Consider the following 17,475-nt stretch of genomic DNA (forward strand, 5'->3'; position numbering starts at 1 on the left):
TTGTGTCATTGATTCTATTATTTCACCAGATTCCAGAGTATACGGATTGTTTTCGATGTGTTGTCCTTGTAGGAGAGTGAATGTCTTGCATTTATCAATACCAAAAGTCATTTTGATGTCATCTGAAAAGGTTTGGGTGAGGTCTGCAAGTGAAGAAAGTCCTGATAGATTATTACTGTAGAGTTTTATGTCATCCATGAACATTAAGTGGGTTAAATTAAAGTTTTGTCCGGTGGTGGTATCTTTAAGGGTGAGACCGTAGTCAGAAGAGTTTAGGAGATTGGAAAGAGGGTTCAAAGCGAGGCAGAACCAAAGGGGACTCAGAGCATCGCCTTGGAAAATCCCCCGTCTAATGGGTATGCGATCCGTTTGCAGTACTTTACCTAATTTTATTTTAGTGGACCAATGTTTCATAGTTTCGGTTAAAAAAAATATTAAATCTGGGTGTATTTTATAATGGTCTAATATATATAGTAACCAGCTATGGGGGACTGAGTCAAAGGCCTTTTGGTAGTCAATATACATTGTGAAAATGTCGTTTTTTTGTTTAACATTATGTTTTAGGGCTATGAGGTCTATCGTCAACTGTTCTTTGCACCCCTGACTGTATTTACGGCATCCTTTCTGTTCTTCGGCTAGAATGTTGTTTTGTGATAAGTGTTTGTAAATTACTTCTGAAATGCATCCCGTGGTTAATTTATAGAAAGTTTGTAGGCAAGTTATGGGTCTGTATTTGGCTGGGTTCATGTAGTCAGAGTCTTTGGGAATCATATATGTTAGGCCTTGTGTAATAAAGTCTGGGATGTTGTAGGGGCTTTTTAAGAAGTCGTTAATATGCTTATAGATAGAGGGGTGTAGGGAAGTGAGTTTCTTGTAGTAGTAGTTATGAATGTGATCTGTGCCCGGAGACTTCCAATTGTGCGCTTTTTGGATGACACTAACAAACACCTCAAGTGGAATAGCATCAAATGACATTTGTGGTAACTGCTCTAATTTCTCTTTATCGTCTTGTATCCATCTGGCAGTTTGATTATGATTAGATGTTTTTGACCAAATATTCGACCAGTAACTGTGTAGTTGTTCAGAGTTAGGATGTGGTATTTCTGTTGCTTGTTGTCTGTTTTGTGTATGTGTAGTGTCGGTAGTTAATGTCCTATAAAAGTGCCTTTCATTGTTTGTGAACTGAGTGTTTTGGTCTTTTCGTTTAGTGCAGTAAAAGTACCTACGTCGCCTACTTGTTATAGCTGTAAGTTTCTGCTTTAGACTGTCCATGAACTGCTCATTCGTTGTGTTTGGTTCTTCATAGCTGGAGTGTGTTCTATATTTGTGTTTAATTTTTTCAATATGTGTAATTAGTCTTAAGTGTCTGTTGCCGTTGATATATTGATTCATTCTACCTATCTCTTTACGGATTATAAGTATTTTTTGGTCTAGTCGTCTCAACCAGTTTGGTCTCTTATCTGTTATGTTGCCGGTGTATTGTGTGGTAGATGATGTTTGATTGTGTTGTGTAGTAGATGATGTTTGGTTGTGTAGTGCAATAGATGATGTTTGGTTGTGTTGTGTAGAAGATGATGTTTGGTTGTGTTGTGCAGAAGATGATGTTTGGTTGTGTTGTGTAGTAGATGATGTTTGGTTGTGTTGAGTAACAGATGAAGTTTCGTTACGTTGTGTTTGTGTAGCCGATGATGTTTGGTTGTTACGTTCTTTGAATTTAGTGCCATTACATAGGGCGGCAGTGTGAGCCGCACAGTATACGATTGTGTGAGTTTTAAGAAAGTCGTCTTCTGTAGAGCAATATTTTGGTAAAACTGTGCTGTTTAGATAAGAGATTATGTGCGCGAATCTTTTTGACGTTTTTTGTTTGGGTATAAATGGTCTATGGGTAGGATCTGTAGATAAATATTTTTGGTAAACTTCTTCGAAGGTCTTTTCTATTTTCGTATCTAGTGTTTCATCAACTAGCATAGTAGTAGTTTCATCCTGCAATGTTGTTGTATCTGTGTTTGTATTATCTGATGTGCTATTTTGGAGGTCAATTTGATCATATTCACTAATAGGGTTTGAGGCGTTTACATTTGTACTGTTTGTTGATATGTTGTCGTGTTGAGTGTTTTGTGTTATCTGTATGCTAAGACTAAAACTATTTCTTACTTCTCTTTTTATTTCCTCTAATCTGTCGTCTGATATAAGTCTATTATTAATGATTACTCTGCGCTGGTCAGCAATACGCTGTTCGGAAACATGCGCTATGACAGGGAATTGTTGCGTTATGGTAGTATGTAGTTGTTTTCTGTAAGCGGTTCTGTTAGTTTCAATATGGGTTATTTTGTAGTATTCCTTAATAATGGCTTCATTAATATCCTCTGTCCATTTTAAACGTGTGTTTGAATTGGTTGGTTGTTGAGAGTCGGTTGTTGTAGAATGTGTGTAAATTATTGTGTTGTGATCGATGTTACTATTTTGGAGTTCAATCTGTACTTCGTTTTTTATTAACTCTAATGTGGCTTCAGGAAGCAATTTGTTTCGAAGAATGGCGCGTTTCTGATCACCGAGTCGCTGTTTGGAAACTTTCATTTCTGGGAATCTGTCAGTAAATTTAGCGTGAAGGGGGTCTAAATAACCGCGGATTTTTGTATCTAGATTTGTGACAAAAAGGTAGGTGCGCCAGATGAACTCATTCATCTCTCTCGTCCATCTCAATCGCGCGCGAACTTGACCAGTGGTGGGTGCAGGATTATTGGCTACTGCCTCCTGCACAACATCCATGGCTGCAGAATTGATAGAATTAGGTGAAGGGTTAGATGAGGGGTCAGTGTCGTGGTTTAGAAAGGAGAGGGGGAGGAAGGTAATGAGGGGAATAATGAGAAAGAGGATGATGGTCTGCTGTCGCATTGTTCGGGTGACCCGGTAGGAGCCCGCGGACTCAACTCACTACCACCGATGGTTCGTATGCTGGAACGCCCAGCATCGGCTCCAGGCGTGCCCCGGCGATCGCCCCCGGGAAGCGGTCCTATACGTAATCTTTTTTTAGCTCTCGTCTCCATTTCGTCGATGGGTTACTATTGCCACGTTAGCCGCCCAGTAATATTATTTGTGCGTTGCCCGCCCCCCACGTGATCTGGTGTTCGATCGGGACGTGTGGTTAGATTTCAGGGGGCTTATTATTATTATTATTAAAAAAAAAAAAATGGATAGTGGCCCGCGCCATTGGCATGTATACATGCCAATGGCGCGTAACTGATAGATAATAGTGCTGTAACTTGCTGCAATTTTATATGTATTTTTGTGTCTCAAAAGGTTGATATTTTATTGATAGTTGCTATTAATGTGGTCTTAAGTTTATTACAGTGGGAGATTAGGTTAAATAAATATTCTTTTTATGTTATAAGCAGTTTATTCAAAAAAAAAATCAGACGAAAATTATTACTCACTTTGGTTTATCGATAACATTTTGGAATCCCTAATATTTTCAAGGTTATTTCGTTGAATTTGTGGCTTGGCGTGGAGGGCACAGCGAAGCGTTTATGCTCTGGCGGTCAAAAGGTTAAAAGTAGTACGTGGAATAGAACCTGGCAAACGCGTGTTGTAATCTTTGGCATCAAATCCAAGTAAAAATCGCCCTATCCTACATTCCTTCTCCTGCTATTCGAGCCGGAGCCGCTAAGTAGTCTGCAGCTTCGGACCAGGCATCAACCATCTATGGTAGCTCTTTGAGGCGCACGCCCCTTAGCTTCCTTAGCTAGCATGACTGTTTCGCAGGCGGTATCCCAGACCCCCTCGCACCGCACGATGGCCTAAATCAATGCCCGACGCGAGAGGTCGCCGTCACCGACAACATCCCTGAGGACACGGCAGTGCTCAGCCCATGTAGGGCACACCGCTACCGTATGCTCCACCGTGTTTTCCGGGCGCCACCGTAGCCTTCGGACATCCAAGTGCTTGCTACGGTTGTGACTGAATAAGGGTGCATATCACAAACAAGTGGACCTACACACGACGATTTCAAACGGTCAATTTCCTTTTTACACAATCACAAGACCACAACGCGTAGTAGAACACAAAAATACTAAATCATAGGCTAATGTGATTCACACTGACTTAGTGCTAAAAGACATCAATGAGATATACATTAAGTATAGTAACGAGAGCGAGATTTATACGTAGATTCGAGATTTATCTAGTAAAAAAATATTTACTATTTATTTCACAAATTATACTGCTCAAGAATATTTCAATATAATTAGTCAGGAATACAGTATCACACACGTAGTAACGCTTTAATAATCGACTAAAACTGTAGTCGATTAGTAAAGCGTTACTCTAGTGAGTTAATTACAAATGACAGATTGACATTTTGGATCGCGTCATTTTCGGAGTTATTTGTTGTCCTTCGTCTATTTAACAAAAAGACGAAACAAATTATATTTTATTATAAAATTAATATGGAAATTAGTGTAGATACGTTTGATAGAATATGCCGTGTCTGTTTAGTGCAATGTGCCGACATGAAATCCCTGTTTACAAAAATAGACGGAGAAAAACGGAACTTGTTCGAAATTTTAGTATTTACTGCAAATATTAATGTGAAATACGAGGATCCTCTGCCGAAACTGGTTTGTAGTGAATGTGAGACGGTCATGTGCAAGGCGGATGCGTTTAAACGTCGTTGCCTTAACTCTGACACAATTTTAAATGAAATTTATCAAAATTCTTTGATCGCCGACGAAACTTCTATAAACGACAAGAAATACTCAATTAAAGATGAAAATGGGGATTTAGCTGAGAAATTAGGTTCGTACGTTCCCTTTGAAGTTCCAAACACTGCTAATTATGATACAGAAGATCATTTTGATAAGAAAAATGTTGTTGTACGTGATACTTCGATTTTCGCTGCTACTGATGGTAGCTTCTGTGAACAAACTGACACTCGAGTCTCAGTAAACTCTGAGCAATTGGTTAAAGAAGAGATGAACCTGAATTTTGATGAAGATATAGGATTTGCAGACCACTACGATGATGAAATGCCCTGTACCACATCACCAAATGAGTTCAAAGATAAAGCACCAGAGTATTCAATGTACAAATGCCATTGCGGCACAACATTTCACGAAAAAAACAAATGCGAGGGCCATATAAAGCAGAAATGTAAAAATAAGAAAGTTATAGTTAAGAAAAGTAAAGTAATAAGGAAAAATACTGAAATCAATTGCGGAGTTTGTAATTCTACGTTCAACAGTTTGAGCGCTTTAAAACAACATCAGCAAGTACATAGTAACGAAACGGACACTAAGCCGCAAGATTACATTTGTAAATTATGCTTAGTCCAATTCAAAACGAAGTCCGCATTAGTTAGCCATATAAAAAAGCATGAAAAAACCGTAAACACCAAGTCTGAAACGTACCAATGCTCGTTTTGTTTACGCAAGTTTAAAAATAAGTCTTCGTTGTCAGCTCATATGCAACGTCATGAACAAACGGACAGTATTAAACATATATGTAAAGTGTGTAAAAGAGAATTTAAGTACAAAGCTTATTTAGAGAATCATATTTCGACGATGCATTCGAGAAAGATTGGTATAAGTTGTGAAGTGTGTGCCCAGACTTTTCCGAACGAAGAGAGCTTGGAGTTGCATAAAGATAGTCATAAAAATGAGAAGAAACATCGCTGTACAGTTTGTAATAAAGGGTTCTTGATGTTGTGTACTCTAAAAGAACATATGAGGACACATACTGGTGAGAAACCGTTCTTGTGTTCGCAATGCGGTCGAGGGTTTAGTCAGAAGACTAATTTAGCGCAGCACATGAGGAGACATCAGGGTTTAAAGCCGTTTAAATGTGAAAATTGTGAGAAAAGGTATGTTTACTATAATATATTTTATTTATACATGGCCACTCTGCGCTTTCACACAGAAATCAAACTTCTTTCATTTAAAAACCCTCTATACTATTTTATTCTCAAACGTTTTTCTTAAAAGGTTCTATACTTTTCCTAAAAGGTTTCTTTCAGCCATAATCAGATACTTATATGTAACATCACGCCTTGTATCCTCGAAGGGGTAGGCAGAGATGCACATTACGGCACGTAATGCCGCTATACAACGTACACCCAGTTTTCACCATTTGTGTTATAAGTCCCATGTAATAGGGGGTGAGCATATTGCCATATACCGGGCACAGTTTCAGACTCCGTGTTACTATTTAGAAATTTTCGAAACACCGAAAAAAACCCAGAAATACTGTGCCCAACGCGGAAATCGAACCCTAGACCCATTATCCGGCAGTCGCACTTTAACCACTCGACCAACGATCCAGTCTACTCCATTCTCAACCAAACAAATTATTTACAGATTCGTATCCAAAGGAGAATTGGACGCCCACAACAGGAAGCATAGCGGTGCACACCCCTTTGTCTGTGATGACTGTGGCAACGGTTTCACCACATCAAGCGCTTTAGTCAAACATAGACGCATACACACTGGAGAGAAACCGTACCAGTGTGACCTCTGTCCCATGAGATTTGCGGCATCAGGTACCCTTAAGAACCACAGGCGAACTCATACAGGAGAAAGGCCCTTTCAATGCTCTTACTGTGAAAAAGCATTTGTGCAACGTAACGATTTGATATCTCATATCCGTTGTCATACGGGGGAGAAGCCCTATGTTTGTACGCAATGTGGACAGTCGTTTAGAAAGGCTTCAGGCTTGAAGAGCCATGTTAAGATGCATGTGAAAGAGCCTGTGTTGATGCCCGGTGTTAATGTTATGTTGAATGGTATGCATTGTGCTGAGCAATAAGTGGCGGTGTAATAACTTTTCACGAATCGGCCGGCTCGACCGGAGTGATACCACGGCTTCACAGAAAACCGACGTGAAACAACGCTTGCGTTGTGTGAGTGAGGTTACCGGAGGCCCAATTACCCCTCTTCCGAATCTTCCCAATTCCTAACCCCCAAAAGGCGGGTAAAGCACTTGTAACGCTTCTGGTATTTCGGGTAACCACAGACAGCGCCGATTGCTTACCATCAGGTGATCCGTCGGCTCGTTTACCGGCTTATACCATAAAAAAATATAACCTAACCTAACGCCAGACCCGTAATATCCCTAAGGCAAACTAGGCAAGTGCCTAGGGCGCTAGGTTACAGAGGGGAGGACGTGCCCAACTGCCCATAAAGTGCCAGTGGCAATAAAAACATTAGAGGCGCCTATACGGCAGGTTTTATCCGCCTCCGACCTACGTCACCACTTTACGCCGGTATTCTGTGACAGAGCTTGTCCAGTTGGACATTCAAGTTGCATAAAGCAGCTAAGCTTACAACCATACAATTTTATTGTAACTATAGTGAGACATACTAAATTAATTATTATGTTATCGGCTTACTCACGTAACTGTTTGACGAGGAACTCGACTAGTTTCAAGCCATACTAGAGAGTAGCAGCGCGACAATCGCCGCGTCGTGTCGCGGAATGCTGCTCATGAATATGAGCCTCTAGCATGGCTTGAAACTAGTCGAGTTCCTCGTCAAAGAATTACGTGAGTAAGCCGATAGCATAATAACTAATCATGAATTTATTTATGTACATTCACCCTTTGTTTAGACTAGCTAGTACCTAGCGCAAGAAATATTATATATTTCATAATACAGGTGCTCCGAATTGCAATTTTTATACAAAGAATACAATAAGTCCAGTAGATTCTTATATATTAATACTAATGAACTTCAAACCTTCAAGAAAAGAGCGTATTGCTTTTTAAAAGGCCGGCAACGCACCTGTGACTCCTCTGGTGTTGCAGGTGCTCATGGGCGGCGCTGATCGCTTACCATCAGGTGATCCGTCTGCTCGTTTGCTATCATGCCTCGTTTCCCCTATTCCATAAAAAAATGAATTGATAAAATAATTTAATAAGTCGTCGTTTCCCTTCCTTCATATGTTCCAAGCTGGTACTTGATATTTTAATTTATGAATAAATAAATGAAATAATCAATAATGCATTTACCGACCGTCCGAAACATGTCTTTTTTAACTTTAGTAAGTGCTAGCAAATATTTTAAACGAAATGAGTATGACATTTTATAATAATGAATCTGAATATTTCACATCAAATTATTTATGAAACTCTAGTATTAATAATGTGTGTTGTAATTGTAAATAAATAATTTTAAATGTATTAAAATAGGTATATTTTAAGTATGGGACCAATGTGATGATCGTATTGTATATTAATTAAATATTTTTTGTGTGTTAGCCATATTTATTTTTCTGGAAATTAAACCACATGTACCTAACATAGTAACATAGCAGCTCATATATACTTAGGTCGAGATCGACCATCGATTCGGGTTTAGAAATTGTCCAGTCTACAAGCATATAGCGTAGACTGTCCAGGCGACACACGTACTTAGGTATCGTCATGAGCTAATGTTCACATGTAAACAGCAGCTCATGTAGTGCAGATTGTCCAGTCAACAAAAATGTTTGAAAGGTACCTAATTTGTTAATAATATTTTGTACCTTGTGTATTATGAGTTAGTACATAATTTTATGTAAATCAAAGACAATGTATTGTGACAGCTCGAATAAAATTATACTTTTATGATAAAAACTAGTTTTTTTCATCAACAACCCTGGTACCTGTATTGTTATATTTGGCTCGGCTTCCACACAGGTGGTAGTGCCCTGTCCCTGTTGAAGCACCGACGCTAATCTCGGTGACCCCCCGTACTTTCCGCGGTACGAAGTATTTCACCCTCGTTAGTATGAAGTGAGCAAAGTCAAAGAATTTATTTCAATTAATCCTAAATTAGGCACTTTTGAAACGTCAAATTGAATTGTCCGTCAGTCTGTCTGTCAGTGAAGTTAGGTGGAGCCGAATCCGTACCACAACCATGCTCAGCCACTGCCGATGCTTGAATGTCCATCTTCTTCACGCTACGTACCTATATGTTCCTTTAGCCTGGTTGTGATATTGCGACGAATTTCCCCGATGTAACTCGAGCCACAGTCGCACGGTATAATGTACACTCCGGGCACAGCCAACGGATTCTTGTCCTTAGGCGAGCGCAGTAATTGTCTGAGCAGACCGGGTGAGAGGGCGGAAAATCGTCCTGATGCAGTATTTTCGGCGTAGCAGGGGTCTGATTCTGTCAGTTATTCTTTTCGCGGTTGCGGAATGGATCCCGCAACTGCCAGTCGCTTTTTATTCGAGCTGCTCGGTAGTCGAATGCATTGACGCTAGTTATATCAAGTACTTAACACATTGAACGCCGCGGTGGTCACCGGTGACCGACGTTAGCGGAGGATTTGCCTTCAACAGTTTTCTGTTGGCAGTCAAAGACTTAAATGGTGGAATTCAGCGTCAATGTACTGAGGTTCGCACTGATTCACATTATTAACGACTCGAAACCAGTAGAGCTATTCTCCATTAATGTACGTGAGTAAACAGTGATTTTTTTTAGTGTATTAATGTCTCACGTTAATTATGAAAAGATGTTTACTAAATATCAGATCGATCGGACGTCAGGAAGGGGTTAAATACCTATTACTTTTAACCCAAAGAAATACACTGATCAAGGTAATAAAAGCTGTTTAAAATTATATTATAAAAGCTAGAATTTGTGATTGGGCTAAAAGCGCTAATCTAAGCAATTATTGGTTTCAATTAATTAATTATTTTCTAATGTTAATGAGGAAGGCTGTAACACATCACAAACATACCAGCACGGACTTTTTGATGTGGTCCACACGGGAGCTGTTAAATCATATTTATTTCTGCAAGTAGGTTACAAAATAACACTTTTACACGTCAATATTTGAAATAACTAGATGAGGCCGGCATTTCATATCCGACTACTCTGAGAAGAATGCCGAGCAGAGAAGTAGCAAGTATGAAATAAAACGAATATGTTCAATAAATAAATAATAATTTATTTCTTAATCTGTAGGTCTGCGAGCTGCTTCTTGAGGTCCAGCAGCTTGGCTACCTCGGGCTGCCATACTGCCTTGTCCTTTGTCGAAGCTTTTAATTTCCGTACTTTGTCCGCCTGTAGACAAAATTAAAATAATTATGATAAACATAATTCATAGAGTACCCGGCGATAAATATTGCAAGATTTTGATTTGAACCAGTTCGACCAGAGTGGCAGCTTTAAAAAACCCTTAGTACGAGTTTGCTTCACGTTTAAAGTAATTGAAACGAGTGTGCGTTCGGCGCGAATGAACCAACCATACTAAGTGTACTGAAAACCGGCGCTAAGCGTAAAGAGCGCTTGCTTTACCTTTCGCTGTGAAAGTGAGGTTACAAGAGGCCCAATCGCCCAAAAGGTTGTTGTTTTTGTGTGAGTGAGGTTACCGAAGACCCATGTACCCCCCCCTCCCAATCCCCGATTCCTCCAACAACCCTTAAATACCTAACCGACAAAAGGCCGGGAAAGCACTTGTAATGCCTCTGGTGTTTCAAGTATCCATGGGCGGCGGCGGCGATTACTTACCATCAGGTGATCCGTCTACTCGTTTACCGACCTATACCCTGAAAACTGCACTGAACGGTTGGCGCGGTAGCTGGGCAACTGGCTGCCGTGCAACGTGTAGTGGGTTCGATTCCCGCACGGAGCAACTCTTTGTATGATCTACAAATTGTTGTTTCGGGTCTGGATGTCATGTGCATATGAACTTGTATGATTGTAAACGCACCTACGACACAGGAGAAAATCCTAGTGTGGGCCAACGTTTTTTTAAAAAAAGAAAATCCATTAAAATCTGCAACTCACTTGTTCAGCCACAGCTTTCTCCACAGCACTAGCGTCCACAGTCCCCCTAGCGAGTGTAGCTTGTAATGCAGCTTGGATCTTCGCGTCTGCAAGCTGCTTCTTCAGATCCAATAGCTTGGTTACCTCGGGCTGCCATACTGACTTGTCTTTTGTGGAGGCTTTTAATTGACGTACTTTCTCACCCTGGAATAAAAGAGTAGAATATTTGATTAACTCTACTCTTGTCGCGGGTGTCGTATACCCGAAAAAGGGAGTACACATTTGACAGAGACTGGGCAGTAGTGCTCTTTGATAAACCTGAACCTTTTATACTGTGATTTCTAACTCGTCTGTTACGTGTCAAGCCTCTTAGGAGCCGTCCATTAATAACGTGACATTTCTTACCCCTTCCCCCTTGATGATATGGGGGTGAGGTTTCAGATTAACCATCTACTCTTACGTGCAATTTTTTTAATACACAAAATACAAGCGGTTTACCATTTTTAGGTAGTAAAACTACCTATCTTAATATAGGCTACTTTCCTTTACTGATGGATAAACTGAAAGACTATCATTTATTTCTTTATTTGTCGACGTCTCAAAATTGCTTATTTATTTAAGGTTTAATTGGAATAAATGCTTTGACTTTGATGTTAACAACTTCTAAACCATAATCTACCCCTGTTTCAAATTTCATCCCGATCCCTTCAGCCGTCTTGAGGTGATTGAGTAAGAAATTCATAAACTTTCGCATTTATAATATTAGTAAGGGAAATATGTATAGGGACCCGCTTTATAGTCGAAGCCCCGCCCAGCGGGGCTCCTATTACTATGGATAAATCATAAGGAGAAAGGCCGCATCTAACATTTTTATCGAAATTGAGTTAAATATATATTCGGAATCAATGAAAAAAGACACATCTGCTGGTATCTTTAAACTTTTTTTGACGAAAATGTTAGATGCACCCTTTTTCCTTATGATGGCAGAAATAAGCAAGGTATACCTGATCGGCGATATCCTTCTCTAATTTCTCCACATTGGCGACAGCAGGGGGCGCTGCAGCCTGTGCCTTCGCTGCAGCCTCGAGCTGCTTCTTCAGCTCCAGCAGCTTGGTCACCTCGGGCTGCCAGACTGACTTGTCTTTTGTTGACGCTTTTAATTGGCGTACTTTCTCACCCTGGAAATTGTAGAAAGTATTTAAAAATCAATTATTTTTAGTTTAGAACTAAAATACATAAATAATTCATGTTTTAGACTACAGAATAAACTTTTTTATTTTAATAAACGTATTTTATTTTTTTGTAATAAGTATATGTATTTAATTATTATGACGAAACGAGACGACACTGTAGAGCTGTTGTATTTGTCCCATCAGATGAGATCGCGGTCAAAAGCCTGTCTAGTTTTAGATAAAAATAAAAAATATTTTGTTCTCCATACCTGTTGTTTCACAGCTTCCTCAAGCTCCGCAACGCTTCCTGCTGAACCGTTTTCCTGAAATCATAACGTAATATTAATAAAATACTAATCAACTTCATCAGTCTATAAGGACTAAGGACTATAAGTGGCCAGAAAAAAAATACGATACTACCTACTAGGGATTAGGCCGCGTTTCGGGAGGCCGCGTTTCCACTGACGCGGAGCGGGGCGGAGAGGAGCTTAGCGGTGCACGAATTGACCAATCACTATGCTCGAAATCTCCGCTCCGCTTCGATGGAAAAGATTTCGAGCCTCTCCGTCCCGCTCCGCGTCAGTGGAAACGCGGCCTTATACCACGGCTTCGCCGAAAACCGACATGAAACAACGCTTGCGTTGTGATTCGTTGTGTGAGTGAGGTTACCTGAGATCCAGTTACCCCCTTTTATTTTATTTTTTGAGGGGAAAAATCATCCAATGATTACTTCCCTCGCCTTGGGTGATACGATAAGGTTGTCCGACTCTTACTGACTAAATACAACCCCGTTCCTATTCCAGCATTGAGCCGGAGCCCCGGTAACCTTTTACGTTACCCAGTTACCCCTCCTTTCCCAAACTTTTCTCCGTATATTTACGTGAGTAAACCGTTGTTTTTAGTTAATTTAGTATGTCTCACGATAGTTATTATAAAAAAATCTATGTTTACTATTGAAAATTAACTTTTTAACTATTTTTTGTCTCACTCACCTTGTTAGCTCTCTCGCTCTGCGTCCCGGCGTACTTGGCTCGCAGCTTGTACAGTACCTCGGTGTCTATCTTCGTGAACAACGGCTCCGGTTTGCCGATCACATGCCCGGACGGCAAATACTGGAATAACGATGGATTCCTGTAGAAATAAAGTATATTTTATTAGTTAATCATGTCAATAACACGTCTGAGTCCACTGCTGGACTATGGACGTCTTGTATATAGAAGGGTATTTTCTTTTTAAATATGCGGTGGATCACGTTTTTTTTTTAAATTAACGTTGATAAGTCTGCATTTGACCACCAACCCGCTTACTGCCAGGACGGCGAAGCGAAGATGTGGCCGAGGATGGAGCACACAGACTTAGAAAGTACCTATTCACTCTGACCTTGAAAACACCCGAGTTGCATGTATAGAAAGTTAAAGTGTTTATACATGAGGCGTCAGGAATTTGTAACTAACTCCCTGATCACCAGTTTACTACACAAATAGGAACCACCCTATTATTATTTAAACCTATTAATATTTAAACCCAAGCGTAGGAGATATCGCCATGGTTGGCAGTTGTCTTAATAATTGCCGGCGAAGCATTGTAATAATTTCCATGCCTGGTAGTATCTTTAGGAATCATAGACACGGTATTGTCATAATCCCCACCCAATAGATAGGATGTTGCTCTAATAGGTCATTACCTTGGGGATTATAGCTAAAACTTTTTCATAATCCCCACACTTGTCAATTTGGTTGGTGATTAGAAAATAAATAGCCAAAAGTCTATGAATATAATATACTTACTCAGGATTGATCCTCAGTGCTTCTGGCTTCAGGTTGAGCTGTTCTCTGAGCTTCCTCGTAGTCTCGGGCAGGTAGGGGGTGAGCAGGGCGCATAGTAGCGCCACCAACTGACAGCATAGACCTATCGCTGTCGCTCCACATTTCCTGTAAATTTATAAAATAGGTATTTTAATGTGTCCCGGGTCGGGCGAAGTATTACTGGGCTTTTTTCGGTTTTTCGAAAATTTCTCAGTGTGGAAATGTGCCCGGTATATGACAATAGGCTCACCACCTGTTACATGAGACTTACAACATAAATAGTGAAAAGTGGGTGTACACAGTGGCACTACGTGTCATATGTATGTATGTATGTATTTTAATGAATGTCATAATCAAAATCATATATCATCAGGTTTATGTTATAATTAATTTCCCCCTAAGCTAAAATAGGTGACAATAGGGTAGATGACTAACTTTTATTTTAATGTCCATCTTGTAGATTATTAATAATAATAATAATAAGTTTGGTTGGGTTAGATAAATGCAGAACTATTCACATACTAAAAGGCAAAATACGCGCTGGAGATTACGTGATTGAAGACTCGGGGGACGAAAATCAGATTATCAAAGCGATGGAACCAAACGAAATGTATAAGTACCTGGGATACGAGCAAGCAAAAGGACTAGATCACAAAGATATTAAGAATAAACTAACTTTAGAGTACAAAAGAAGATTAAATAAAATTTGTAAGAGCCGATTAACAGGAAAAAATCTAATAAAAGCAATTAATACATACGCTATCCCAGTGCTGACATATTCGTTTGGGATCATCAAGTGGAGTCAAAGTAATATAAATTCTATAGAAAGAGCTACTCGTACAACTCTCACAAAATACAACCATCATCATCCAAAATCAGCAATAGAAAGACTTAATATTAAACGGCAAAATGGAGGTAGAGGTCTTATATATATTACTAATCTATGGAAAAAACAAATTAACTCATTACATAAATTCTTTAAGCAAAAATCTCTCACCAGTAACATCCATAAAGCAATAGTAACGAATGACAATAGCTACACACCTCTTAACTTACAGCAAACTTATGAAGAAAATACTCTAACGCCCAACCAACAAGAAACAGTTCTGAAAGAAGCATGGCAGAAAAAAGCCCTACACGGGCGACATTATAATGACCTCGAACAAACACCCATAGATAAAGAAGCATCAAATAAATGGCTTAAATTAGGTACCCTCTTTCCGGAAACAGAAGGTTTCATAATAGCTATCCAGGATCAAATAATTAACACTAGAAATTATAGAAAGTTCATAATCAAAGACCCTACACTTACGAATGACAAATGCAGAAAATGTCACATCCACTCTGAGACAATCCAGCACATCACTGGAGCTTGTCCTCATCTCACACAAACCGATTACACTCATCGTCACAACCAAGTCGCTAACATCATTCATCAGACACTCGCCATTCAACACAAACTCATAACAGACACACACACTCCATACTACAAATACACTCCTAGCACCATCCTAGAAAACTCCACTCACAAAATGTACTACGACCGCGCAATACTTACAGACAGAACCATCCACTACAACAGACCTGACATCACTCTACAAGATAAAATAAATAAAACCACTTACCTGATTGATATCGCCGTCCCCAACACGCACAATCTAACAAAAACAATAACTGAAAAAGTACACAAATATGCAGACCTCAAGGATGAAGTAACCAGAATCTGGAGACAGGATAAAGTGTATATTGTGCCAATTGTCCTGTCTACTACTGGAGTAATCCCAAAACACCTTTTCCACAGCTTAAAATTATTAAATATCAAAGAGACCACATACATTAAATTACAAAAAGCAGCTATACTAAATACGTGTCGTATAGTTAGAAAATTCATGCAGATAGACGAAAATGAAATTTCAGCACCACCACCACTACCCCAAACTACAGAACCGATAGATAACCACAGACCACCAACAGCTACCGAAACCAAATGATATTCTTCATATGTCCTTTACTTGGCGCGCGCCCGTAAAGGACATTAAAACCGGCCTTAGAGCCGAGAGCAAATAAGATTGCCAAAGAAATAATAATAATAATAAACTTTATTGTACACCTTTTACAATTCAGACAAATAAATATAGGTAGCGCTAAGTGGATGGTAGGGTACAAAGGCGGCCTTATCGCTTACAGCGATCTCTTCCAGGCAACCTTTGGGTGGACGGAGATGGTGAGTGTTAGTGGAGGTGGTTCTGGGTGTACTTACAACTTAAATATATGAATATACAATTACATACATACATATACATACACACATACCTACATACATACCTACATACATACATACATACATACATAGATACATACATACATACATACATACATACATACATATATACACAAGAAATAATAGTTATGTTACAAATGACAAGAAAATGTGATAGCAGAAAGAAAACGACTGCAAGGAAACAATGACGCTGTGTTACAGCCTTGAAAGATAGTGATCCTTCACGAGCACCTTGAAAGTAGCGAGCGACTGTGCCTGCCTCACCAAAAGCGGTAGCGCATTCCACAGCCGCACGGCTCGAACCGTAAAAGATTGGTCAAAGGCTCTGCTTTGATGTTGAGGCATCTCAAGCTTGAGCCTCTCCGATGACCGTACTGGTCTAGAATGTGTGTCATGACAGAACCTGAAACGTTCCTTGAGGTAATGGGGGGTAGCAGGATTAAACAGTATATTGTATAGAAGAGATAAGATATGAGTATTCCGGCGAAGGCGGATCGGCAGCCACTTGAGTTTCGTGCGATATTCGGAAATGTGGTCATATTTGCGTAATCCAAATATGAACCTTATACTAAAATTTTGGAGTCGCTCAAGTTTATCTAACTGCGCTTCGGTAAGATCCGGATAGCTGACATCGGCATAATCGAGAATGGGAAGGAGAAGTGATTGAGCTAGCGCAATTTTAGTAGCAGTTGGAAGAAAGTTACGAAGTCTGCACATAGACTTCGCAGATGCAAACATTTTTCGACTGACTTGTCCTAGTTGAGGTCCCCAGGAAAAGTCTTGGTCCAAAACAATACCCAAGTCCTTTACAGTATCGCTGTAAGGTATTGTAGTACCGTCGAAAACTATGGGTGGCATCTGTGTCCACGCGATCTTGCATCGTAAACGAGGGCTACCGACAACAATGACCTGGGTCTTCGTGGGATTCACCTTTAGGCCGTAGGCCGTACTCCATTCAGATATACGAGCCAAGTCAGTGTTGACCATCTTGACTGCTTCGGAAAATTCATCAGGAGGTGCTTGTGAGTAAATTTGCAGGTCGTCGGCATACAGGTGGTAGGAAGAGAGAAGTTCATTAGAGATAGAATTTATAAAAATTGCGAAGAGTAAAGGAGAAAGAACGCCCCCCTGCGGTACGCCAGCAGCCGTATCAGACCAGGAAGAGTATGAACCCTCAACGGCAACACGCTGCCGGCGGCCACACAGGTAACTACGAAAGAAATCAATCACAGTTGGAGATATGTTAAGAGAGCTCAGTATTCCAAGCAGTATGTCGAAATCAACGGTATTGAAGGCGTTGCTAAAATCTAGCAAGGTGAGGAGAGTTAAATTACCGTTTTCAATACCGGATCGTATGTCGTCGGTGATGTGGACTAGAGCCGTAGTGGTACTATGTCCCGGACGAAACCCGGATTGGTAGGGATTAAGGAGACGGTGTTTGGTAAGGAAAGCGCTAAGCTGGTTATAGA

At 40.0% G+C, this 17,475-nt stretch overlaps 2 protein-coding genes across 7 annotated transcripts in view; one reads left to right on the forward strand and one right to left on the reverse strand.

Annotated features, from left to right (window-relative positions):
* Positions 1 to 4,361: 4,361 nt before the first annotated feature.
* LOC118280041 (gastrula zinc finger protein XlCGF57.1-like) overlaps positions 4,362 to 17,475 on the forward strand; it is a 65,509-nt gene continuing 52,395 nt past the window's right edge. For 2 of the 3 annotated variants that reach the window (XR_007706729.1, XR_007706730.1), the window contains exons 1-2: positions 4,362 to 5,857; positions 6,351 to 8,405. Coding sequence is in view for 1 of the 3 variants with exons in the window: in XM_035599913.2 (XP_035455806.2) it covers positions 4,446 to 5,857; positions 6,351 to 6,798 (1,860 nt within the window). In the remaining 2 variants the exon portion in view is untranslated. Of the gene's footprint in view, positions 5,858 to 6,350; positions 8,606 to 17,475 lie in introns of those variants that run through there. The other variant, XM_035599913.2, reaches the window with a different exon arrangement.
* The window catches only part of LOC118279867 (methionine--tRNA ligase, cytoplasmic), a 34,787-nt gene continuing 27,218 nt past the window's right edge, over positions 9,907 to 17,475 (reverse strand). For 2 of the 4 annotated variants that reach the window (XM_050702520.1, XM_050702519.1), the window contains exons 19-24: positions 13,708 to 13,851; positions 12,913 to 13,051; positions 12,190 to 12,243; positions 11,753 to 11,926; positions 10,770 to 10,952; positions 9,907 to 10,043 (exon numbers count right to left, since the gene is read on the reverse strand). In XM_050702520.1, the coding sequence (XP_050558477.1) occupies positions 9,927 to 10,043; positions 10,770 to 10,952; positions 11,753 to 11,926; positions 12,190 to 12,243; positions 12,913 to 13,051; positions 13,708 to 13,851 (811 nt within the window). In that variant the 3' untranslated portion in view covers positions 9,907 to 9,926. The remainder of the gene's footprint in view (positions 10,044 to 10,769; positions 10,953 to 11,752; positions 11,927 to 12,189; positions 12,244 to 12,912; positions 13,052 to 13,707; positions 13,852 to 17,475) is intronic. The other 2 variants (XM_050702522.1, XM_050702521.1) reach the window with 2 other exon arrangements.

The sequence above is a fragment of the Spodoptera frugiperda genome, chromosome 22, assembly GCF_023101765.2.
Source record: "Spodoptera frugiperda isolate SF20-4 chromosome 22, AGI-APGP_CSIRO_Sfru_2.0, whole genome shotgun sequence".
Classification (NCBI taxonomy): domain Eukaryota; kingdom Metazoa; phylum Arthropoda; class Insecta; order Lepidoptera; family Noctuidae; genus Spodoptera; species Spodoptera frugiperda.